Raw genomic sequence first — 26,003 nt, forward strand, 5'->3', positions numbered from 1 at the left:
ACTTATTATTTAGGTTATTTAATTTACTAGATTAGCATTTCTTTTCCACTATATTGTTGGATAGTGCTCCAATGTAATATGACAGGATAAATATTTATATACTTTAACACTTGGGTTTGTAACATGGTATGTATACCACTGTAGGGGGATAAGAATGAGACAAATCAAGTATATGTTATATTATTTTATATGCATGCCCTGTCAACATATGTGTTTTATTGGCAATTCTCAACTTTGATTCCTTCCAATACTCTCTAGCCAAATAGCACACAGCTAATAATGTCTAAACTGTTGGCAACAAAAGTGAGTACACCCCTAAATGGAAATGTCCATATTGGGACCAAAGTGTCAATATTTTGTGTGGCCATCATTATTTTCCAGCACTGCCTTAACCCTCTAGGGCATTGAGTTCACCAGAACTTCACAGGTTGCCACTGGAGTCCTCTTCCACTCCTCCATGATGACATCACAGAGCTGGTGGATGTTAGAGACTTTGCGCTCCCCCACCTTCCATTTGAGGATGCTCCACAGATGCTCAATAGGGTTAAGGTCTTGAGACATGCTTGGCCAGTCAATCACCTTTACCCTCAGCTTCTTTAGCAAGGCAGTGGTCGTCTTGGAGGTGTGTTTTGGGTCATTATTGTTGGAATACTGCCCTGCGGCCCAGTCTCCGAAGGTAGGTGATCAAGATCTGCTTCAGTATGTCACAGTACATGTTGGCATTCATGGTTACCTCAATGAACTGTAGCTCCACAGTGCCGGCAGCACTCAAGCAGGCCCAGACCATGACACTCCCACCACCATGCTTGATTGTAGGCAAGACACTTGTCTTTGTACTCCTCACCTGGTTGCCCCCACACACACTTCACACCATCTGAACCAAATAAGTTTATCTTATGACATGCCAGTAATCCATGTCATAAGTCTGCTTGTTTTCAGAAAATTGTTTGTGGGCTTTCTTTAGAAGAGATTACCTTCTGGGATGAAAGCCATGCAGACCAATTTGATGCAGTGTGCGGCGTATGGTTTGAGCACTGACATGCTGACCCCCCACCCCTTCAACCTCTGCAGCAATGATGGCAGCACTCATACGTCTATTTCCCAAAGACAACCTCTGGATATAACGCTCAGCACGTGCACTCAACTTCTTTGGTCGACCATGGCGAGGCCTGTTCTGAGTGGAATCTGTCCTGTGAAACCGCTGTATGGTCTTGCCCACCATGCTGCAGCTCAGTTTCATGGTCTTAGCAATCGTCTTATAGCCTAGGCCATCTTTATGTAGAGCAACAATTCTTTTTTTCAGATCCTCAGAAAGTTCTGAACTTCCATGTTGAACTTCCAGTGACCAGTATGAGAGAGTGCGAGAGCAATAGCACCAAATTTAACACACCTGCTCCCCATTCACACCTGAGACCTTGTAACACTAACGAGTCACATGACACCAGGAAGGGAAAATAGCTAATTGAGCTCAATTTGGACATTTTCACTTAGGGGTGTACTCACTTTTGTTGCCAACGGTTTAGACATTAATAGCTGTGTGCCGAGTTATTTTGAAGGGACAGCAAATTTACATTGTTATACAGGCTGTACACTTACTACTTTACATTGTAGCAAAGTGTCATTTCTTCAGTGTTGTCACATGAAAAGATATAATAAAATATTTACAAAAATGTGAGGGGTGTACTCAATTTTGTGAAATACTGTATATATCAGATGGTACATTATATTGTACTGTATTACATAATATAGATTGTAATTTATAGACCATCAAAGTATATTCTAAATAAAATTTCTATAGCGCTCTGGTATTATTTATTACCAGCGGCTACAATTGCGGTTTCCCTTGCAACTACTGCATAAATAGTCCCAGATTCCAGACCCCCTCTAAATTGAGGATAGTCCCTGGCTAATTGAAGTAGATTATTATTCTCACATCACTCTTCCCATTGAACTTACATAACTACAAGTTTCTGAAGTTTGACTTGTGAGAACATTTCCTCTATACTAGTCAATATGGGAACTGTTATCCTAAGCCTATTTTATAATCTGTTGTCATTCATTGTTCTTCATTGCCAATGTTTTTCTTTTATTATTCCTTTTTTTGTTCTGTGTTATACTACATGAAAAACCCAATAAAAATTATTTAAAAAAATGTAAAAAAAAAAAATGACAGAAAAGAAAAAGTTTTATACAGATGTAACTGTGGTAGATCTGCAAAATATTTGTCTCGGCTTACTAAAAATATGCAACATAAAAACTAAATTCTTTCAATCAAAGTAGGGCCCCTACTATTATAGTGAATAGGCTTAAAAAAGTCCTGCATAAGGTAATTTACCTAGATCAAGCAGGTTTTATGATGGGACGTAATCCTGCTAGAAATATCCGTAAACTGTTAACTATTTTGAACTATTTCTGGAATAAGCTAGATAAGGGAAAACAGAGAACTAAAACAGATCTGGCACTACTCGCAGTAGACGCCGAAAAAACATTTGATTCATCACATGGGATCAATTATTCACAGCACATGATAAATTTGGCCTGCAAGGTAATATAAATTATTTTATTCATTTGATCTATAGGAACCCTACTTCCAATATAATTGTAAATAATTAATTTACATCTAATATTCAGTTAAAGAAAGGTACAAGGCAAGGCTGCCCTCTATCACCCCTTCTCTTAAACCTCTCAATCGTACCTCTAGCAATTAGACTGAGACAGAAACTGTCAGGTATATATATTCAGAAACATAAATCAGTTTTATAGTTATTTGCAGATGATTTACTTATATTACTTAATAACACGAGATACAGTATTAACCAATTTATTGATATATTCAACCAGTTCATTTTTAGGCTATAAAATAAACCCAGAAAAATACAAAATCATGTGGCTAACTAAGACTGTAGATGGTCAAGGTGAATGCCCATTTAAAATTGTGGAATATATTAAATACCTTGGCATATATATCACTAAGAATCCCAGTCAATGGTACTCTAAGAATATCACAGTGTGCTTAGATAGATGTAATGTAGATCTTCAAAGATAATTATCTTTACCTATCTTGATTTCAGTGAGAATAATGTTAATAAAAGCTTTTATCTTGCCTCATATGCTGTATCTATTACAAAACATACCATTTATTATAGAACAGAAATATATTAATAGCTTCAATAAGATGTGCTCCCTTTCCGTATGGCAAGGAAAAAAAGCAAGATGTTCGGCAGAGATTTTAAGTCTCACACTTAGAGCAGGCGGTTTATCGCTTCCAAATTTAAAACAATATAATCTGGCAGCACTGTCTTAAATTTGCTATAGATTGGATTGTAGAGGGGAGCTATGTTACCTATTTAAAATTAGAAACAGATATATGTGCACCTTTTAAGCTGAAGGCCCTACTACATTGTATGACTCAGAGTATCCCAGGGAAAATCTCTAAATTAATAGTGATCAGTAATATTATACATGCATGGCAGACACTATGTAAGGGAATTGGAGTTAAACCCTATGTTTCGAGATTTATGCCAATTATGGGTAATCCCAACTTTATACCGGGGGTCAGTATCTATTAGGCTCTAGTAATACAAAACATTGGCAAGGGAATTCCAATTCTCCAAAACAGAATTTTACGCATTCCTCCAAATTAGGCACTTCTACAATGAGCTGAAAGATAAAGATGGCGCAGACTGGCATATGGGAGATCTAGAAAATTTTATTAGAGTATTTCAACAAAGGTTAAACACAATCTCCACTATATATATATAATACTTATATGTCCCATTTGTCCCAGAAACATCTACAGGTAATACATAACAAATGGCTGAAAATATTTAGTACGCTTACAGTTGAAGGGATAGTATTTAGTTTACAAGGTATTGTAAAAGCAACAAGTACAATCTCTTGGAGGGAGTCAAAATTCAAAATAATCAATCAATTATATATACGCCTAGGAAACTCGCCCAATGGTATAGAAAGGAAAACATAGTATGCCACAAATGTAGAGCGGGATATGCCGATCTTGAACATTGCTTTTGGTCCTGCCGTAAAATTAGACAGTTTTGGCAGAAGATTAACTATTGGTTGTTTAAGATGATGAAACATGATTTTCATATTGATATTAAGCACGTCTTCTTTCTATGTGGACGTTAAGAAATTAGATCTAATACTAAGTTAATTAACTACACCATTCTCCAGAGCCGTATGTTGATTTTAACTTAGTGGAAGTCCCCTCAAGCACGAATTGCGGAATTTACTAATGGGATAAGTCAAATTTCAATGGAACAATATAACATATTGCTAGACTCGGAGAAACAGCTCAAAGTATTTTTCCATAAATGGTTGAATGGAATAGTAGCTCAGCCCGTAAACGTACAACTTTACATTATTAAGCCATTAAGAAAATCCAAGTAACTAACACATTCTATTGTCATTAACAAACTCCCTGCCACATGGAGGCCTTTTAATGTAAGACGGTCATACTTTCTATATTCATATATATAGTTTTTTTTTTTCCTTCTTTCTTTTCTAGTCTTCGGGGAAGGTAAAACTTGTCCTACATTAGACAATCTACCCTCTCAAGTCAATAGGTCATACAGAGACTGAATTAAAATCCCGCAAGATAAGCATTTTTCTAAGGCTAATACTTTAATGTATTGATTATGTTTTAGATGCGACATGTAGTACCAATACCAATATGAAAATCAAAGACTACAACAGATGTGTTAATGTAAGGATGTTTAGATCTAATTTTGTTTGAGGTTGGCATTATGCAGAGTGTGTTGTAAGATATATAAACAAATCACTTTTGGTTTTTGATTTAACTATAGAGATCTAACAAGTAGATATGTGCGATTCGGTTCGATTCGGAGATTTAGAAAATTCGGCAAATTCGGCGATTCGGATCGAACCGAATTTCCGAATTAAAATACTGCCGAATTTTCCGAATACATCCGAATTAATTCGAATTTATTCGTAAATTCGGATGGTCATGGATTACACTAGTATTGTACAGTATGTTAGGTTATATCACTCTGCTATGGGTTACACCTAATATACAGTACATAATACTAGTCTAATCCCACCTAACACTTACCGAAATTCCGAATTTCCGAAGCAAATCGAACCAAAATAATTTTCTTCGAATCCGAATGAATCCGAAACGAATCAGAAACGAATCGATAAAAAAATTTCCGAATTCGAATCGATCCGAACCGAACTTCGAAAAATTCTGAACCGAACCGAATGTTTTCGCCATGCACATGTCTACTAACAAGGTTGGATACTACAAATTTGCTATGCTTGTTATGCTTTCATATGTTCTATGCTCATGAACACACATGCACAAGTATTTTCAGGTATGATGTCTCTTTGTATTTATAGAACAATAAAAAGATATATATATATATATATATATATATATATAAATATATGCTCTATCTAATCCATTTAATTTATATTTTGACTTTACTGCACTTTTAAGCATAATTCTGTTGAAGCCTGCATACATTTTTAGAAGCCAGCAAAGTAGTGCAATAAATAGGGGTCACATACTTGAGGATTCATAATAATTTATTACCTTTTAACCAACATTGTAAACACATATATAAGCAAAACCATAATGGCAAAATAGATGTTATGGAAGACAAAAAACAAATATCGCTTTATTACAGCTTTTACCGTATACAGGTATGTACAACAAATACTGTATATTGTACATTTACAATTTATACAATTTTAGTATCTTATATTTCCTTGTTTATTTCACAGAAACTTTATACATACAGCAACCCATAATCAGCAACTAATCAAAAAATAATCCAGTAATGCTAAATACCAAAAATATAAAACAAAAATATAATAATTTAATTTTAAAAATATTTCAAAAACATAGGTGCAGGAAGTACTCCGTCGATGCTGTAGAAGGGGCACTGTGCATAGTCACAAGGCCAGTCAGACCATGCATACCTAATTCCCGAAACATTTATGCAGCCTTTTAATGACACAATAACAATGTCTGAAAATACAGACATCACTGGCGCAGGTACCCAGTCATATTTATCTTCAATCATCTCATTTTTACAAAAGACCTGTAAAATATATAAATACATATTATTTTATTGAAGGCTTTCGACTGTATCAGTTAGTTATAATCAATGTTATGATTCTTGTAAACTTTTCAGCTGTATTTAGATAATTGTTATCATCTTTACCTGTAATGCTCCTAGAGATTTTAGAGGATTATATAGGGCCTGGTTTCTCAAGAGCCGGGCTGTGGCCAGGTACCGGGCCCTGAAGGCCTTGCTGGTGGACCGTGACCCGACATGCCCCAGCTGTACGCTCTGACAGGCCTACAGCTCCTCACATAAGGAATACTGGGTAGGGCTGTCAGAGTGCCACTGCACACGTGCGTGTGTGTTGTGCACATGCAGTTCAGTGGGAGGACAAAACAGGACAAGAAATGTTTCTCTTTTTTAAGCTTGTTTGTCTGAAAACCAAACATAAATATTTAAAAATGACAAATTAATTTTATGTCCTTTTACAAATTCACTTATTGTCCTGCCATACATTGGGGTATCCTAATATTCTGTTACTGTTGTCTTGTCTCATCTGAGATCATGAGGCCCATTTATCAAGCTCAGAATGGAGCTTGAGGGCCCGTGTTTCTGGCGAGTCTGATGAGGCAGACAGACATCGCCGGAATTCAACCCGATCAAGTACGATCGGGTTGATTGACACCCCCTGCTGGCAGCCGATTGGCCGCCACTCTGCAGGGGGCGGCGTTGCACCAGCAGCTCACAAGAGCTGCTGGTGCAATGCTGAATACGGAGAGCGTATATTTGATAAATATGCCTCTATGGCTGTGCCAATATACTAGGCCTCACAGTAATTTTTATTCTCTTTGTCTCCTGTCATGCTACGGGGAATCACAAAAAAAAGACAGCAAGCTGTAAAAGTACTTTATGCAACATAATTTCAGTGTTATGTTTGTTTTTGCAGTTTACTCATTAAACCACAAAAGACTATGGCTGTCAATATACTATAGAGTAAAAAAATTAAAGAAAAAAAAAGCGCTATAAATGCACACAAAAATAATTTAATGAAGCATGAAATATATATATATGAAATATATATATATATATATTTTTTTTTTAAACTTATAATTGCAAGTACAGAAAAAAGCTTGACATGTTTCGGCCTAGTTGCCCACAAGTAACAATTACTTGACTACTACATGACTAGCTAGACCACACTATGGGCTAGATTTATTAAGCTCCTACGGCAGTAAGTTCTCTCAAGAACTTGCTCGCCGACATTTATCAAGCAGCGGTCACCAGACCGCTGCTTCCTTAGCCTCTTCGCCACCTCTAATGTGGCGAAATTCAATCTCCTAGGTCTAGTCAGACCGTGGAGATTGACAGCTCCTGCCCGCGCGTGATTGGCTGTGCATGGGCAGGGGGCGGGATTGCACGCAAGCGCAAAATTGCGCTTGTGTGCAATGCCGAATACCTGCGGCATACGCGCCCCTGTACGCCTCAGCTTTAATAAATCTAGCCCTATAAATGGTGACTGGGTAAATGGTCTCTGAGAGGTCACACCAGGACTGTGACAATTATGAATACAGCAAGCTTCACATCACAAAAATAATGCAAACTCTGTGTTCTGCCAGGACTTGTTGCGGATGGTCTGGCAGCACTTGACCTTGTTGTTGAATTTTGTCACCAACACATTAATGCTGTTGATGTTGTTAGTCCTCTGTCATAGTTACCTCCCTAGGAAACAGCTCAAATGCTGTGGCTACAGGGTGAGGGCATTCTTAATGTTTTTCTTGTTTGACAAAATAATTTAAACCAAGTTTATAGCTTATTAAATATTTTTTTCTAAATTCTGGATAACTGTGGCAATAAGGAATTGGGGTACACAACACATTTTAATAAAATATTGTGTATGAACCAAATCGGACCAATAATGAAATTATTATTATCATATTTATATATATATATATATATATATATATATATATATATATATATATATATATATATATATATATATATATATATATATATATATATATAATTTTATTATTAGCTTTGGTTTTTTTTTGGTTTTAAATCGCAATGAATGATTTATGATTTGTCCATAATAATTTTTTTGCCCATCTCAAGTGTTTATTATCATGTGACATGAGAATTCACAAAAACTTTACTATGTAAAACAACCAGAGGAAAAAAAAAACAAGATATGCCACTGGAGACAGGTCAAACTGGAATTTAAAAAGGTCCAAGCTGTAAAAGTCTAAAAATGATTTAAAAAAAAAAAAACAGGAAAAATGGTTTCTGATGGACTGCAATACTACTGGGTTAAAACAGGGTTTTTAAATATGGCGGAATTACTTTGAATTTGAAAACCCTACAAAAATCTATAGAAACCGGAATAGCTGAAATAGAGTGCATTTTGTGAGTGAATTCTGATGATTTGATACATTCTATGAACTGTAAGAGAGAAATTGTTTTATACCAACACAAATTTCCTTGCACTTTTATATGGATTGTGGAAAATGGGGTTTGCTTACCTCAAACACATCTTCACTTAGCTTGGTTATTAAAAGATCCTGATCATAAATGATATATATACATGATTCAGCCTCAGAGATATTAATGGTGTCTGGAAATGGCCCTTGAAATGCAATATCTGTTTCACCATAAGCAATGGCTCTTGCCCCTAAATACAACCTGTATGCAACATGTTGTTTATCTCGCGGGTGAATACTGCAAGACAGAAAGAACAAATGAAAAACACACAAATGAATACACACTAATCTATCTATATATGTTACGGGTAAAGTCAGATATCGGGTAATCCTAGGATTACCTGTTTAAAACTCACATTATCCAGTGGCTCTGGGTAAAGTCCAATGTTAATTCATACATCTGGCTTTACCTGGGTAATCCTAGAATTAACCATACCCTTCTGGATAAAGCTATAAATGTTGTTTGAAAACAGCATGGACATCAGTATCTGCAGCAATTTTGCTCATCACTTCCTACAATCCCCACATAATCCTAAAATCCCCACATAATCCTACAACCCACACATAATCCTACAACCCACACATAATCCTACAACCCCCACATAATCCTACAACCCACACATAATCCTACAACCCACACATAATCCTACAACCCACACATAATCCTACAACCCACACATAATCCTACAACCCCCACATAATCCTACAACCCACACATAATCCTACAACCCACACATAATCCTACAACCCACACATAATCCTACAACCCACACATAATCCTACAACCCACACATAACTCAGAAGTCGGTGTTCTAAATTTTTATACAATGCACTGTAATTCCCCCATCTTCACTATCTTTTTTGCCTCCGCTTGGGGGATTCAAGGGGGGCAAAGCCCCTTTATAAACATAATTTCCCAAGGTTTACTTGAGGTGGATGCCAGAGGATCGACGGGATACCCCCCTTGAACCCCCCCAGGCAGAGGCAAAGAAATAGTAAAAATGGGGGAATTACAGTGCACTGTATATATGTGTGAAGTTTTATCCAGATGCGTTTGGGTAATCCTAGGATTACCCGGATAAATTCAGATGTATGATTTAACATTGGGCTTTACCCAGAGCTGCAGGGTAATGTCAATTTTGCCCAGTTAATCCAAGGATTACCCAGATATCTGACTTTACCCGTAACATATATATATATATATAACCCCTGCTATGCACAGAACAGCAATGCACTAGCAAAACAAATTTGGTATTGTTTAGCACATTTGCATATCCTTTCATTGTTTCATTTGCTCCTGTACAAAAATGGGTGGTTCAGGTTTTCTGTGGGGGATGTACAAATGGGATATGTGATGACTATAATTGAGCAATCTTAGCAAAAAAAAAATTCCTCCTCCAATTCCCAGAAAGCAAACTCTGATGGAGCTATATACATTTTGGGCAAACAGAAAAGTGTGACAGGCTGCCTCATTATCAGGCTGTCTTAAAGATAAGGTATCAGAGAGATCCTGTGACGTTTGATTTTTTGCTACAAGAACTGCAAAGACTGAAAGTGTTCATTCAAATCTGTGACAATCGTGAACTGACCTAATACCATAGTAATAATCAGTGAGTGAAGAGACTACATTATAAAATGAGGACTCTTTATAAATCTGTATATGCAAATGGACCTTATGCAGATACAGTATAGTGGAAATAGAAGTTAGAGAATAGAGCATATGTTCTTAAGTTAAACTGCCCCTTTAAAGGGACACAAAAACCCAAAGTTTATCTTTCACAATTTAGATAAGGCATACAATTTTAAACAACTTTCTAATTTACTTTTATTATCAAACTTGCTTCATTATTTAGGTATCCTTTATTGAAGGTGCAGCAATAGACTATACGAAGTTAGCGTAACACAACAGGTGAACCAATAATGGGCTAGATTACAAGTGGATCGCTAATTTATTGCATGCCAGTAAAATGGGCAAATTTGCCCGTTTGCGAGTGCGAAATCGATAAATAACCAGCCATTACAAGTGGCTGGTTATTGCTGCCGTGAGCTTGAAGAATTAACCAGAAGTCAGACCAATGGTTAATTTTTTTAAAATGTCCTCCAATTGACCCGCACATAAAGTGTGGTTCCTTTACTAAAATATAAAATATTAGCATCTTTTTTTGTGTTAAAGCAGTTTTTGGTGGTTAAAGTTGGCGGGTGTGGGGTGTTAGAAAAAAAAACGACACTGAAAAGTGCCTTTGCATTGCGGTGTATATGCTTATATCTATATTTATGTGTTAATATGTGTATATACACATATTAATACATAAATATATATGTATATATTAATATACATATATATTTTAATTTGCTGACCAACGCTGCGTGACTTCCCCCTTCGCTGCACTAGGTTCTCATGTAGCGTCTCACGGCATAATAACAAGCTCCCATTGGAGCCTATGGAAGTGAGCTCTCGCGAGCACAATACTTCCGTGCAATGCGAGCGTGAGGCCCTTGCGAAAGCGATATTTTGTGCTCCACTTGTAATCTGGCCCAATATGTGCAGTCACTATCACCAGCTAGAACCCTGTGGCACACTGCTGCTCCTAAGGTATACTTTTTAACAAAGGATACCAAGAAAACAAAACAAATGAAATAATAGAAGTAAAATTGGAAAGTTGTTTAAAATTGCATTATTTGAAAAAAAAAGAAAATTTCATTTTGACTTGACTGTCCATTTACTCTTCTACGCATACGGATCCTATTTTATAAATGACAGTTTTTTCAAATGGTTAAACCTGGTGACTGCTTATCTTTGAAAATGACTGAAAATATATCTATCTATCTACACACACACACACACTCACATACACACACACACACGCTCACACACACACACACACACACACTCACACTCACACACACACACTCTCACACACACTCACACACACTCACACACACACACTCACACACAGTCTCACACACACACACTCACACACTCACACACTTAAAATAATTCTGTATACAAAAATCACAGCTACACATAGACAATATTTTCAGCAATTTCTCTAACCAATATGTACTAGCTTTACATTTATATACAGGTATTTATGATGCTATGATGTAAAAAAAGTAAATATTTTAAACTCAATTTAAAATCGCACCTGCCATACGGAGATTGTTCGTCACAGAGATCCATTGCAACTGCCATAAATGTATTAATCATTTTGGGATTAGGGACATAACCATAATCAGCAGTCTGATGCCAGCGTATTTCTGGGAACATATCCTTTTGCGTTGATTTCTGATATGTGGATAACTGAAATATAGAAAAACATCTACATTAATACACATTATGCAAAAGTATATGAGCTTGTAAATAGTGTTAGGAAATAAATAATCAAATGAAATATGTTTCAATTTCCTATTTGTTTTTTTAACTCTCAGAAGATGACTGATGAGTGTAGACTATAGCCTCCTAAATTGATGAACATATATATATATCTATATATAATATTATATATAGATAGATAGCAAAAACCCATTTGAAGCTGTTATATAAGATGGTGCACCAATTAGACCCTAATGCAATGGCAAACCCTTCTAGCAGAGCCCCCTTATGTAAGTCGCTCAAAGTCCAACCTAGTTTCCACCTCTTTTTCAGAATGTCTGAGATTCGGGCACCAGATATTTTAACCAGTATATACTAGTTATAATAGGTAGCATTTGAATCCTCTAAGAAACACACACTTTTACCAACATGAACCAGAAAGTAAATGTAATTAACACTCGTGAGTGAAAGCTTAAAATGGTACATCATACATACCATTGGAGCAAATAAAATGGTAAATACATTTGAAGGAGGCAATATAAATTTTAACCCCATTGTGCCAAGAATTATATGGGTATCAGAAACTCTGTTGTCCCGGCTGCTCTGCAGGCAGAACTGGCATATTAACTGGAGATAAATTGAATAAACCTTGTCAAGGCCTTGTTAAATTCCTAAACTTCCAGAGCAAGATGGAAATACTGAGGGCCTACAGGAAGATGCATCAGGTTAAATGCGATAACAGGATTTTACTCTTTCTGGAAGTTTCTACAAAGAGAGGGCAGTTTTAAACTATTTGCTCTAAATTAGTTCAGGAGGGAATCTATTGTTCCCTATGTTTTGTTTTTTGAAGAAGGAAACGTTGTTCACTTTTTAAAATAGATTATAACACACCTAACTACACTTGGTGGACTGTTTGTTTGTTTTACTTTATTTGATATATATGGGTAAATTAGAGAGAAAGAAGGGGAGAAAAATAGAGGAAAAATAAATAAATATACTCATTGCAAATTTACACTATAATTAAACTTTTAAACACTAGAATGATTATCGCGCTTCGGCGCAATTGCTATTTACGCTAGAATGATTACTGCGACTTCAGAGCTCTGGTTAACTGTTTAGCAAAACTAAAAAGTGTCACAAAACACATAAAAAATACAAAATATAGCTACGCTCATAACACCATCTAAGAAAAATTATTAAAAAAATATTGCACACAAAAGTTATAAGGGCTCAAAGATATGATGTCTCAGGAAAAAACAAGGCAGGCAAAGGGCTTTAACATTGAGATACATACATATACATGTCTAAAGATATATTTCTATATATGTATAAATATTTATTTATATGTGTATATATGTATTTACAGACATATATACACTTATAAACACACACATATATATATATATATATATATATATATACACTGTATATATATATATATACACTGTATATATATATATATATATATATATATATATATATATATATATATACACATACTGTATTTATACATATATACATACACATATACATACTAGTTGATAAGCCTGCCCAGAGGGCAGTCTATATGTTAAAAATACAACCCTCCAAGCTACAAGAAAATAAAAAAATAGAATACAGAAAAAAAATAAACAAGGCTATCAAAAATAATAAAATTAAACCTACAGATTACAACCAAGGGTGGCCACTGACTGACCACACCCCCACCCCCAAAATAAAAACACCCCCTAATCTAATACTAAACTACCAATAGCCCTTAAAAGGGCTTTTTGTAGGGCATTGCCCTAAGTTTAACAGCTCTTTTACATTAAAAATAAACAAAGTCCCCCCTAACAGTAAAACCCCCCACCCACCAAACCCCCCAAAATAAAAAACCTAACACTAATAAACCTAATCTACCCATTGCCCTGAAAGGGGCATTTGTATGAGCATTGTCCTTAAAAGGGCATTCAGCTCTTTTTCACTGCCTTTAAAAGAGCATTCAGCTCTTTTGAGATTTGCCAAAAAAAAACCCTAATCTAAAAAAACAAAACCTCCCCAAAAATGAAAAAAACCTAATACTAAAGCCCCAAATAAGTACTCACGGTTTCAGAAGTCAGACGGAGATGGTCTTCTTCAAGGCGGGTCCATCATCTTCATCCACAGAGAAGGCGCGGAGCGGAGGTCCGGAGCAGTCTTCCCAGATGTGGCAATCCTCTGCGGTGGTCATCTGTGGCTGCGTCGGCGGTCCTCGGCAGCGGCGGTGGTCTTCGGGGACATGGAGGCTCCTCTTCATCCGATGTACGTGGTATACTGAATATTGAATGCAAGGTACCACAATCAATTTGGGGTACCTTGCATTCCTATTGGCTGAATTTTTTAAAACAGCCAATAGAATTAGAGCTACTAAAATCCTATTGGCTGTTCAAACCAGCCAATAAGATTTCAGTAGCTCTCATTCTATTGGCTGCTGAATTTTTCAAAACAGCCAATAGAATGAGAGCTACTGAAATCCTATTGGCTGTTCAAATCAGCCAATAAGATTTCAGTAGCTTTAATCCTATTGGCTGATTTAGAAAATTTCAGCCAATAGGAATTTAAGGTACCCCAATAAAATATGGGGTACCTTGAATTCTTTCTTCAGTGTGCGGCTGACGATCGCATGAAGAGGAACCTCCACGCCTACGCCCAGGAGCGCCTTCGCCGAGGAGCACCACCGCCGTCGATGACTGCCGCTAAGGATCGCCACTTCTGGGAAGACCGCTCCGGACCTCTGTGCTGCCTTCGCTGTGGATGAAGATGATGGACCCGCCTATAAGAAGACCTTCTCCACCGAACTTCTGAAACCGTGAGTACCTATTTGGGGCTTTAGGGTTTTGTTTTTTTAGATTAGGGTTTTTTGGGGGGCAAATTTCAAAAGAGCTGAATGCCTTTTTAAGGGCAGTGAAAAAGAGCTGAATGCCGTTTAAAGGGCAATGCCCATACACATGCCCTTTTCAGGGCAATGGGTAGATTAGGTTTATTAGTGTTGTTTTTTTTATTTTTGGGGGTTTGGTGGGTGGGAGGTTTTACTGTTAGGGGGGACTTTGTTTATTTGTAATGTAAAAGAGCTGTTTAACTTAGGGCAATGCCCTATAAAAAGCCCTTTTAAGGGCTATTGGTAGTTTAGCATTAGATTAGTGGGGGGTTTTATTTTGGGGAGTCTTTTTTATTTTCATAGGGATTAGGTTTAATTTTTTTATTTTGGATAGTGTTGTTTATTATTTTTTGTAATGTTAGCGTTTTTTAATTTTCATTAATTAGATTAATGTAATGTAATTTTTTTGTATTTTTTATTGTAATGTAGTAATTTATTTCTATTGTAATTAAGGGGTTAATTTAGAGGGTGTTAGGTCAGGGGGCTTACCTATTTAGTTTATTTTTTTGCGTTGTGGGGGTTGGTGGATTAGGGGTTAATAGATGTATTAGGTAGTTTGCAATGTTGGGTTTTGCGGATTTAGGGGTTAATAATTTTATTAGGTAGTTGTTTTTTTTCTTAATACTTCGTACGGGCGGTTAGGTTTTTTTTGTAAATACTTATTGCGGGCGGTTAGGTGTTTTTTTCATACTTATTGCGTGCGGTTCGTTGTTTTTTTTTAAAATACATATTGTGGGCGTTTTTTTTTTTTTGTAATCCTCCTTTTGCCTTCACTGCATCCCGGTGCTGCCAACATTCCTTTGAGGATGCGTGCGCAACTGCCGACTGTGATGGACATTACAAACGCAATTATCGTATAGATATATATATATATATATAAGTTGAAGCCCTTTGTAGTTAAGTAGATGAATACATGAAAAAGCATATTTATGCAATATTTATTTTTAATAAAGTCTTATACTCTGTATAAGCATCCAAATGTCCACGTCTATTCATGTTTGTTTAAAATGCAATTTACCCAAGCCCTATTGGTTGAAAGTTGCATTTTTTTATATCCCATGTTTTGCATTCTAGGATTAGTCTGTTTGAGCATCAGATTTGCTGCTGCATTTTGTGAATTGTTTATGCAGAAAGTAGCCAAGGCCTTTAAGGCAGTTGTAAACTATTGATTATTGACTATTTCATTCGGCAGTTTCTCCTAAAATGTAGTTATAATTCAGTTGAAGACAGTAAACTTTGGCCAAGCCACAGCTAACCTTGTGTTAATACTTTATTTAATAGATACATTTAAAGGAACATTAAAGGGACATTAAACACTAAATACATGCTAGATAGAATGATGCATTCAAAGAAACGATTAGTCCATGACTAACATGTAGCTGTATTTTTTAAACTTTCATTAGTTGTTTAAAAAGTGACAAAATAAGTGTAAAGTTTTAGGCCTAGATTTGGAGTTTGGCGGTAGATGGGCTGTTAACGCTACGCGGGCTTTTTTCTGGCCGCACCATAAAATTAACTCTGGTATCGAGAGTCCCAAAAAATGCTGCGTTAGGCTCCAAAAAAGGAGCGTAGAGCATTTTTACCGCAAATGCAACTCTCGATACCAGAGTTGCTTACGGACGCGGCCAGCCTCAAAAACGTGCTCGTGCACGATTCTCCCATAGGAAATAATGGGGCTGTTTGAGCTGAAAAAAAACCTAACACCTGCAAAAAAGCAGCGTTCAGCTCCTAACGCAGCCCCATTGTTTCCTATGGGCAAACACTTCCTACGTCTGCACCTAACACTCTAACATGTACCCCGAGTCTAAACACCCCTACCCTTACACTTATTAACCCCTAATCTGCCGCCCCCGCTATCGCTGACCCCTGCATATTATTATTAACCCCTAATCTGCCGCTCCATAAACCGCCGCAACTTACATTATCCCTATGTACCCCTAATCTGCTGCCCCTAACACCGCCGACCCCTATATTATATTTATTAACCCCTAACCTGCCCCCCACAACGTCGCTGCCAGCTTACTTACAATAATTAACCCCTAATCTGCCGAGTGGACCTGAGCGCTACTATAATAAAGTTATTAACCCCTAATCCGCCTCACTAACCCTATCATAAATAGTATTAACCCCTAATCTGCCCTCCCTAACATCGCCGACACCTAACTTCAATTATTAACCCCTAATCTGACGACCGGAGCTCACCGCTACTATAATAAATGGATTAACCCCTAAAGCTAAGTCTAACCCTAACACTAACACCCCCCTAAGTTAAATATAATTTTAATCTAACGAAATTAATTAACTCTTATTAAATAAATTATTCCTATTTAAAGCTAAATACTTACCTGTAAAAAAAATCCTAATATAGCTACAATATAAATTATAATTACATTGTAGCTATTTTCTTTCATGTAATTAGCAAGAGTCCATGAGCTAGTGACGTATGGGATATACATTCCTACCAGGAGGGGCAAAGTTTCCCAAACCTCAAAATGCCTATAAATACACCCCTCACCACACCCACAATTCAGTTTTACAAACTTTGCCTCCGATGGAGGTGGTGAAGTAAGTTTGTGCTAGATTCTACGTTGATATGCGCTCCGCAGCAAGTTGGAGCCCGGTTTTCCTCTCAGCGTGCAGTGAATGTCAGAGGGATGTGAGGAGAGTATTGCCTATTTGAATGCAGTGATCTCCTTCTACGGGGTCTATTTCATAGGTTCTCTGTTATCGGTCGTAGAGATTCATCTCTTACCTCCCTTTTCAGATTGACGATATACTCTTATATATACCATTACCTCTGCTGATTCTCGTTTCAGTACTGGTTTGGCTTTCTACAAACATGTAGATGAGTGTCCTGGGGTAAGTAAATCTTATTTTCTGTGACACTCTAAGCTATGGTTGGGCACTTTGTTTATAAAGTTCTAAATATATGTATTCAAACATTTATTTGCCTTGACTCAGAATGTTCAACATTCCTTATTTTTCAGACAGTCAGTTTCATATTTGGGATAATGCATTTGAATTAATCATTTTTTCTTACCTTCAAAAATTTGACTCTTTTTCCCTGTGGGCTGTTAGGCTCGCGGGGGCTGAAAATGCTTCATTTTATTGCGTCATTCTTGGCGCGGACTTTTTTGGCGCAAAAAATCTTTTCCGTTTCCGGCGTCATACGTGTCGCTGGAAGTTGCGTCTTTTTTTGACGTTATTTTGCGCCAAAAGTGTCGGCGTTCCGGATGTGGCGTCATTTTTGGCGCCAAAAGCATTTAGGCGCCAAATAATGTGGGCGTCTTATTTGGCGCTAAAAAATATGGGCGTCGCTTTTGTCTCCACATTATTTAAGTCTCATTTTTCATTGCTTCTGGTTGCTAGAAGCTTGTTCTTTGGCATTTTTTCCCATTCCTGAAACTGTCATTTAAGGAATTTGATCAATTTTGCTTTATATGTTGTTTTTTCTCTTACATATTGCAAGATGTCTCACGTTGCATCTGAGTCAGAAGATACTACAGGAAAATCGCTGTCTAGTGCTGGATCTACCAAAGCTAAGTGTATCTGCTGTAAACTTTTGGTAGCTATTCCTCCGGCTGTTGTTTGTATTAATTGTCATGACAAACTTGTTAATGCAGATAATATTTCCTTTAGTAAAGTACCATTGTCTGTTGCAGTTCCTTCAACATCTAAGGTGCAGAATGTTCCTGATAACATAAGAGATTTTGTTTCTGAATCCATAAAGAAGGCTATGTCTGTTATTTCTCCTTCTAGTAAACGTAAAAAATCTTTTAAAACTTCTCTCCCTACAGATGAATTTTTAAATGAACATCATCATTCTGATTCTGATGACTCTTCTGGTTCAGAGGATTCTGTCTCAGAGATTGATGCTGATAAATCTTCATATTTATTTAAAATGGAATTTATTCGTTCTTTACTTAAAGAAGTACTAATTGCTTTAGAAATAGAGGATTCTGGTCCTCTTGATACTAATTCTTAACGTTTGGATAAGGTATTTAAATCTCCTGTGGTTATTCCAGAAGTTTTTCCTGTTCCTAATGCTATTTCTGCAGTAATTTCCAAAGAATGGGATAAATTGGGTAATTCATTTACTCCTTCTAAACGTTTTAAGCAATTATATCCTGTGCCGTCTGACAGATTAGAATTTTGGGACAAAATCCCTAAAGTTGATGGGGCTATTTCTACCCTTGCTAAACGTACTACTATTCCTACGTCAGATGGTACTTCGTTTAAGGATCCTTTAGATAGGAAAATTGAATCCTTTCTAAGAAAAGCTTATCTGTGTTCAGGTAATCTTCTTAGACCTGCTATATCTTTGGCTGATGTTGCTGCAGCTTCAAGTTTTTGGTTGGAAACTTTAGCGCAACAAGTAAAAGATCATGATTCTCATGATATTATTATCCTTCTTCAGCATGCTAATAATTTTATCTGTGATGCCATTTTTGATATTATCAGAGTTGATGTCAGGTTTATGTCTCTAGCTATTTTAGCTAGAAGAGCTTTATGGCTTAAGACTTGGAATGCTGATATGGCTTCTAAATCAACTCTACTTTCCATTTCTTTCCAGGGTAACAAATTATTTGGTTCTCAGTTGGATTCTATTATCTCAACTGTTACTGGTGGGAAAGGAACTTTTTTACCACAGGATAAAAAATCTAAAGGTAAAAACAGGGCTAATAATCGTTTTCGTTCCTTTCGTTTCAACAAAGAACAAAAGCCTAATCCTTCATCCTCAGGAGCAGTTTCAGTTTGGAAACCATCTCCAGTCTGGAATAAATCCAAGCCTGCTAGAAAGGCAAAGCCTGCTTCTAAGTCCTCATGAAGGTGCGGCTCTCATTCCAGCTCAGCTGGTAGGGGGCAGGTTACGTTTTTTCAAAGAAATTTGGATCAATTCTGTTCACAATCTTTGGATTCAGAACATTGTTTCAGAAGGGTACAGAATTGGTTTCAAGATGAGACCTCCTGCAAAGAGATTTTTTCTTTCCCGTGTCCCAGTAAATCCAGTGAAAGCTCAAGCATTTCTGAATTGTGTTTCAGATCTAGAGTTGGCTGGAGTAATTATGCCAGTTCCAGTTCCGGAACAGGGGATGGGGTTTTATTCAAATCTCTTCATTGTACCAAAGAAGGAGAATTCCTTCAGACCAGTTCTGGATCTAAAAATATTGAATCGTTATGTAAGGATACCAACGTTCAAGATGGTAACTGTAAGGACTATCTTGCCTTTTGTTCAGCAAGGGCATTATATGTCCACAATAGATTTACAGGATGCATATCTGCATATTCCGATTCATCCAGATCATTATCAGTTCCTGAGATTCTCTTTTCTGGACAAGCATTACCAGTTTGTGGCTCTGCCGTTTGGCCTAGCTACAGCTCCAAGAATTTTTACAAAGGTTCTCGGTGCCCTTCTGTCTGTAATCAGAGAACAGGGTATTGTGGTATTTCCTTATTTGGACGATATCTTGGTACTTGCTCAGTCTTTACATTTAGCAGAATCTCATACGAATCGACTTGTGTTGTTTCTTCAAGATCATGGTTGGAAGATCAATTTACCAAAAAGTTCATTGATTCCTCAGACAAGGGTAACCTTTCTGGGTTTCCAGATAGATTCAGTGTCCATGACTCTGTCTTTAACAGACAAGAGACGTCTAAAATTGATTTCAGCTTGTCGAAACCTTCAGTCACAATCATTCCCTTCGGTAGCCTTATGCATGGAAATTCTAGGTCTTATGACTGCTGCATCGGACGCGATCCCCTTTGCTCGTTTTCACATGCGACCTCTTCAGCTCTGTATGCTGAATCAATGGTGCAAGGATTACTCAAAGATATCTCAATTAATATCTTTAAAACCGATTGTTCGACACTCTCTAACGTGGTGGACAGATCACCATCGTTTAATTCAGGGGGCTTCTTTTGTGCTTCCGACCTGGACTGTAATTTCAACAGATGCAAGTCTCACAGGTTGGGGAGCTGTGTGGGGATCTCTGACGGCACAAGGAGTTTGGGAATCTCAGGAGGTGAGATTACCGATCAATATTTTGGAACTCCGTGCAATTTTCAGAGCTCTTCAGTTTTGGCCTCTTCTGAAGAGAGAATTGTTCATTTGTTTTCAGACAGACAATGTCACAACTGTGGCATACATCAATCATCAAGGAGGGACTCACAGTCCTCTGGCTATGAAAGAAGTATCTCGAATTTTGGTTTGGGCGGAATCCAGCTCCTGTCTAATTTCTGCGGTTCATATCCCAGGTGTAGACAATTGGGAAGCGGATTATCTCAGTCGCCAAACGTTGCATCCGGGCGAATGGTCTCTTCACCCAGAGGTATTTCTTCAGATTGTTCAAATGTGGGAACTTCCAGAAATGGATCTGATGGCGTCTCATCTAAACAAGAAACTTCCCAGATATCTGTCCAGATCCCGGGATCCTCAGGCGGAGGCAGTGGATGCATTATCACTTCCTTGGAAGTATCATCCTGCCTATATCTTTCCGCCTCTAGTTCTTCTTCCAAGAGTAATCTCCAAGATTCTGAGGGAATGCTAGTTTGTTCTGCTGGTAGCTCCGGCATGGCTTCACAGGTTTTGGTATGCGGATCTTGTCCGGATGGCCTCTTGCCAACCGTGGACTCTTCCGTTAAGACCAGACCTTCTGTCACAAGGTCCTTTTTTCCATCAGGATCTGAAATCCTTAAATTTAAAGGTATGGAGATTGAACGCTTGATTCTTGGTCAAAGAGGTTTCTCTGACTCTGTGATTAATACTATGTTACAGGCTCGTAAATCTGTATCTAGAGAGATATATTATAGAGTCTGGAAGACTTATATTTCTTGGTGTCTTTCTCATCATTTTTCTTGGCATTCTTTTAGAATACCGAGAATTTTTCAGTTTCTTCAGGATGGTTTAGATAAGGGTTTGTCTGCAAGTTCCTTGAAGGGACAAATCTCTGCTCTTTCTGTTCTTTTTCACAGAAAGATTGCTATTCTTCCTGATATTCATTGTTTTGTACAAGCTTTGGTTCGTATAAAACCTGTCATTAAGTCAATTTCTCCTCTTTGGAGTTTGAATTTGGTTCTGGGAGCTCTTCAAGCTCCTCCCTTTGAACCTATGCATTCATTGGACATTAAATTACTTTCTTGGAAAGTTTTGGTGTTCCTTTTGGCCATCTCTTCTGCCAGAAGAGTTTCTGAATTATCTGCTTTTTCTTGTGAGTCTCCTTTTCTGATTTTTCATCAGGATAAGGCGGTGTTGCGAACTTCTTTTGAATTTTTACCTAAAGTTGTGAATTCCAACAACATTAGTAGAGAAATTGTGGTTCCTTCATTATGTCCTAATCCTAAGAATTCTAAGGAGAAATCATTGCATTCTTTGGATGTTGTTAGAGCTTTGAAATATTATGTTGAAGCTACTAAGTCTTTCCGAAAGACTTCTAGTCTATTTGTTATCTTTTCCGGTTCTAGAAAAGGCCAGAAAGCTTCTGCCATTTCTTTGGCATCTTGGTTGAAATCTTTAATTCATCTTGCCTATGTTGAGTCGGGTAAAACTCCGCCTCAGAGGATTACAGCTCATTCTACCAGGTCAGTTTCTACTTCCTGGGCGTTTAGGAATGAAGCTTCGGTTGATCAGATTTGCAAAGCAGCAACTTGGTCCTCTTTGCATACTTTTACTAAATTCTACCATTTTGATGTATTTTCTTCTTCTGAAGCAGTTTTTGGTAGAAAAGTACTTCAGGCAGCGGTTTCAGTCTGAATCTTCTGCTTATGTTTTTCATTAAACTTTATTTTGGGTGTGGATTATTTTCAGCAGGAATTGGCTGTCTTTATTTTATCCCTCCCTCTCTAGTAACTCTTGTGTGGAAAGATCCACATCTTGGGTAATCATTATCCCATACGTCACTAGCTCATGGACTCTTGCTAATTACATGAAAGAAAACATAATTTATGTAAGAACTTACCTGATAAATTCATTTCTTTCTTATTAGCAAGAGTCCATGAGGCCCGCCCTTTTTTTGTGGTGGTTATGATTTTTGTATAAAGCACAATTATTCCAATTCCTTATTTTATATGCTTTCGCACTTTTTTATCACCCCACTTCTTGGCTATTCGTTAAACTGAATTGTGGGTGTGGTGAGGGGTGTATTTATAGGCATTTGAGGTTTGGGAAACTTTGCCCCTCCTGGTAGGAATGTATATCCCATACGTCACTAGCTCATGGACTCTTGCTAATATGAAAGAAATGAATTTATCAGGTAAGTTCTTACATAAATTATGTTTTAGGATTAATATTTATTTTACAGGCAACTTTGTAATTATTTTAACCAGGTACAATAGCTATTAAATAGTTAAGAACTATTTAATAGTTACCTAGTTAAAATAATAACAAAATTACCTGTAAAATAAATCCTAACCTAAGTTATAATTAAACCTAACACTACCCTATCAATAAATTAATTAAATAAAATACCTACAATTACCTACAATAAAACCTAACACTACACTATCAATAAATAAATTAAATACAATTTCTACAAATAACTACAATTACATAAACTAACTAAAGTACAAAAAATAAAAAAGAACTAAGTTACAAAAAATAAAAAAATATTTACAAACATAAGAAACATATTACAACAATTTTAAACTAATTACACCTACTCTAAGCCCCCTAATAAAATAACAAAGACCCCCAAAATAAAAAAATTCCCTACCCTATTCTAAATTAATAAATTTAAAAGCTCTTTTACCTTACCAGCCCTGAACAGGGCCCTTTGCGGGGCATGCCCCAAGAAAATCAGCTCTTTTGCCTGTAAAAAAAAACATACAATACCCCCCCCCAACATTACAACCCACCACCCACATACCCCTAATCTAACCCAAACCCCCCTTAAATAAACCTAACACTAAGCCCCTGAAGATCTTCCTACCTTGTCTTCACCATACCAGGTTCACCGATCCGTCCTGGCATCCGGTGCTGAAGAGGTCCAGAAGAGGCTCCAAAGTCTTCCTCCTATCCGGAGAGAAGAGGACATCCGGACCGGCAAACATCTTCATCCAAGCTGCATCTTCGATCTTCTTCCATCCGGTGCGGAGCGGGTCCATGTTGAAGCATCCGACGCGGATCCATCCTCTTCTTCCGGCGTCTCCCGACGAATGACGGTTCCTTTCAGGGACGTCATCCAAGATGGCGTCCCTCGAATTCCGATTGGCTGATAGGATTCTATCAGCCAATCGGAATTAAGGTAGGAATAGTCTGATTGGCTGATGGAATCAGCCAATCAGAATCAAGTTCAATCCGATTGGCTGATCCAATCAGCCAATCAGATTGAGCTCGCATTCTATTGGCTGATCGGAACAGCCAATAGAATGCGAGCTCAATCTGATTGGCTGATTGGATCAGCCAATCGGATTGAACTTTATTCTGATTGGCTGATTCCATCAGCCAATCAGAATATTCCTACCTTAATTCCGATTGGCTGATAGAATACTATCAGCCAATCGGAATTCGAGGGACGCCATCTTGGATGACGTCCCTTAAAGGAACCGTCATTCGTCGGGAGACGCCGGAAGAAGAGGATGGATCCGCGTCGGATGCTTCAACATGGACCCGCTCCGCACCGGATGGAAGAAGATCGAAGATGCAGCTTGGATGAAGATGTTTGCCGGTCCGGATGTCCTCTTCTTGCTGGATAGGAGGAAGACTTTGGAGCCTCTTCTGGACCTCTTCAGCACCGGATGCCAGGACGGATCGGTGAACCTGGTATGGTGAAGACAAGGTAGGAAGATCTTCAGGGGCTTAGTGTTAGGTTTATTTAAGGGGGGTTTGGGTTAGATTAGGGGTATGTGGGTGGTGGGTTGTAATGTTGGGGGGGGGGTATTGTATGTTTTTTTTTACAGGCAAAAGAGCTGATTTTCTTGGGGCATGCCCCGCAAAGGGCCCTGTTCAGGGCTGGTAAGGTAAAAGAGCTTTTAAATTTATTAATTTAGAATAGGGTAGGGCATTTTTTTATTTTGGGGGTCTTTGTTATTTTATTAGGGGGCTTAGAGTAGGTGTAATTAGTTTAAAATTGTTGTAATATTTTTCTTATGTTTGTAAATATTTTTTTATTTTTTGTAACTTAGTTCTTTTTTATTTTTTGTACTTTAGTTAGTTTATGTAATTGTAGTTATTTGTAGAAATTGTATTTAATGTATTTATTGATAGTGTAGTGTTAGGTTTTATTGTAGGTAATTGTAAGTATTTTATTTAATTAATTTATTGATAGGGTAGTGTTAGGTTTAATTATAACTTAGGTTAGGACTTATTTTACAGGTAATTTTGTTATTATTTTAACTAGGTAACTATTAAATAGTTCTTAACTATTTAATAGCTATTGTACCTAGTTAAAATAATTACCAAGTTGCCTGTAAAATAAATATTAATCCTAAAATAGCTACAATGTAATTATAATTTATATTGTAGCTATATTAGGATTTTTTTTTACAGGTAAGTATTTAGCTTTAAATAGGAATAATTTATTTAATAAGAGTTAATTAATTTCGTTAGATTAAAATTATATTTAACTTAGGGGGGTGTTAGTGTTAGGGTTAGACTTAGCTTTAGGGGTTAATACATTTATTAGAGTAGCGGTGAGCTCCGGTCGTCAGATTAGGGGTTAATAATTGAAGTTAGGTGTCGGCGATGTTAGGGAGGGCAGATTAGGGGTTAATACTATTTATGATAGGGTTAGTGAGGCGGATTAGGGGTTAATAACTTTATTATAGTAGCGCTCAGGTCCACTCGGCAGATTAGGGGTTAATAAGTGTAGGCAGGTGTCGGCGACGTTGTGGGGGGCAGGTTAGGGGTTAATAAATATAATATAGGGGTCGGCGGTGTTAGGGGCAGCAGATTCGGGGTACATAAGGATAACGTAGGTGGCAGCGCTTTGCGGTCGGCAGATTAGGGGTTAATTATTGTAAGTAGCTGGCGGCGACGTTGAGGGGGGCAGGTTAGGGGTTAATAAATATAATACAGGGGTCGGCGGTGTTAGGGGCAGCAGATTAGGGGTACATAAGTATAACGTAGGTGGCGGTCGGCAGATTAGGGGTTGAAAAAATGTAATCGAGTTGCGGCGATGTGGGGGGACCTCGGTTTAGGGGTGCATAGGTAGTTTATGGGTGTTAGTGTACTTTAGGGTACAGTAGTTAAGAGCTTTATGAACCGGCGTTAGCCCAGAAAGCTCTTAACTCCTGCTATTTTCCTGCGGCTGGAGTTTTGTCGTTAGAGCTCT

At 37.4% G+C, this 26,003-nt stretch overlaps 1 protein-coding gene across 1 annotated transcript in view; it reads right to left on the reverse strand.

Moving 5' to 3' along the window:
- Positions 1-5,547: 5,547 nt before the first annotated feature.
- The window catches only part of SIAE (sialic acid acetylesterase), a 138,337-nt gene continuing 117,881 nt past the window's right edge, over positions 5,548-26,003 (reverse strand). The window contains exons 8-10 of the mRNA XM_053690480.1: positions 11,674-11,828; positions 8,570-8,765; positions 5,548-6,083 (exon numbers count right to left, since the gene is read on the reverse strand). Coding sequence (XP_053546455.1) covers positions 5,865-6,083; positions 8,570-8,765; positions 11,674-11,828 — 570 coding nt within the window. The 3' untranslated portion in view covers positions 5,548-5,864. The remainder of the gene's footprint in view (positions 6,084-8,569; positions 8,766-11,673; positions 11,829-26,003) is intronic.

Source organism: Bombina bombina, chromosome 8 (assembly GCF_027579735.1).
Source record: "Bombina bombina isolate aBomBom1 chromosome 8, aBomBom1.pri, whole genome shotgun sequence".
Taxonomy (NCBI): Eukaryota; Metazoa; Chordata; class Amphibia; order Anura; family Bombinatoridae; genus Bombina; species Bombina bombina.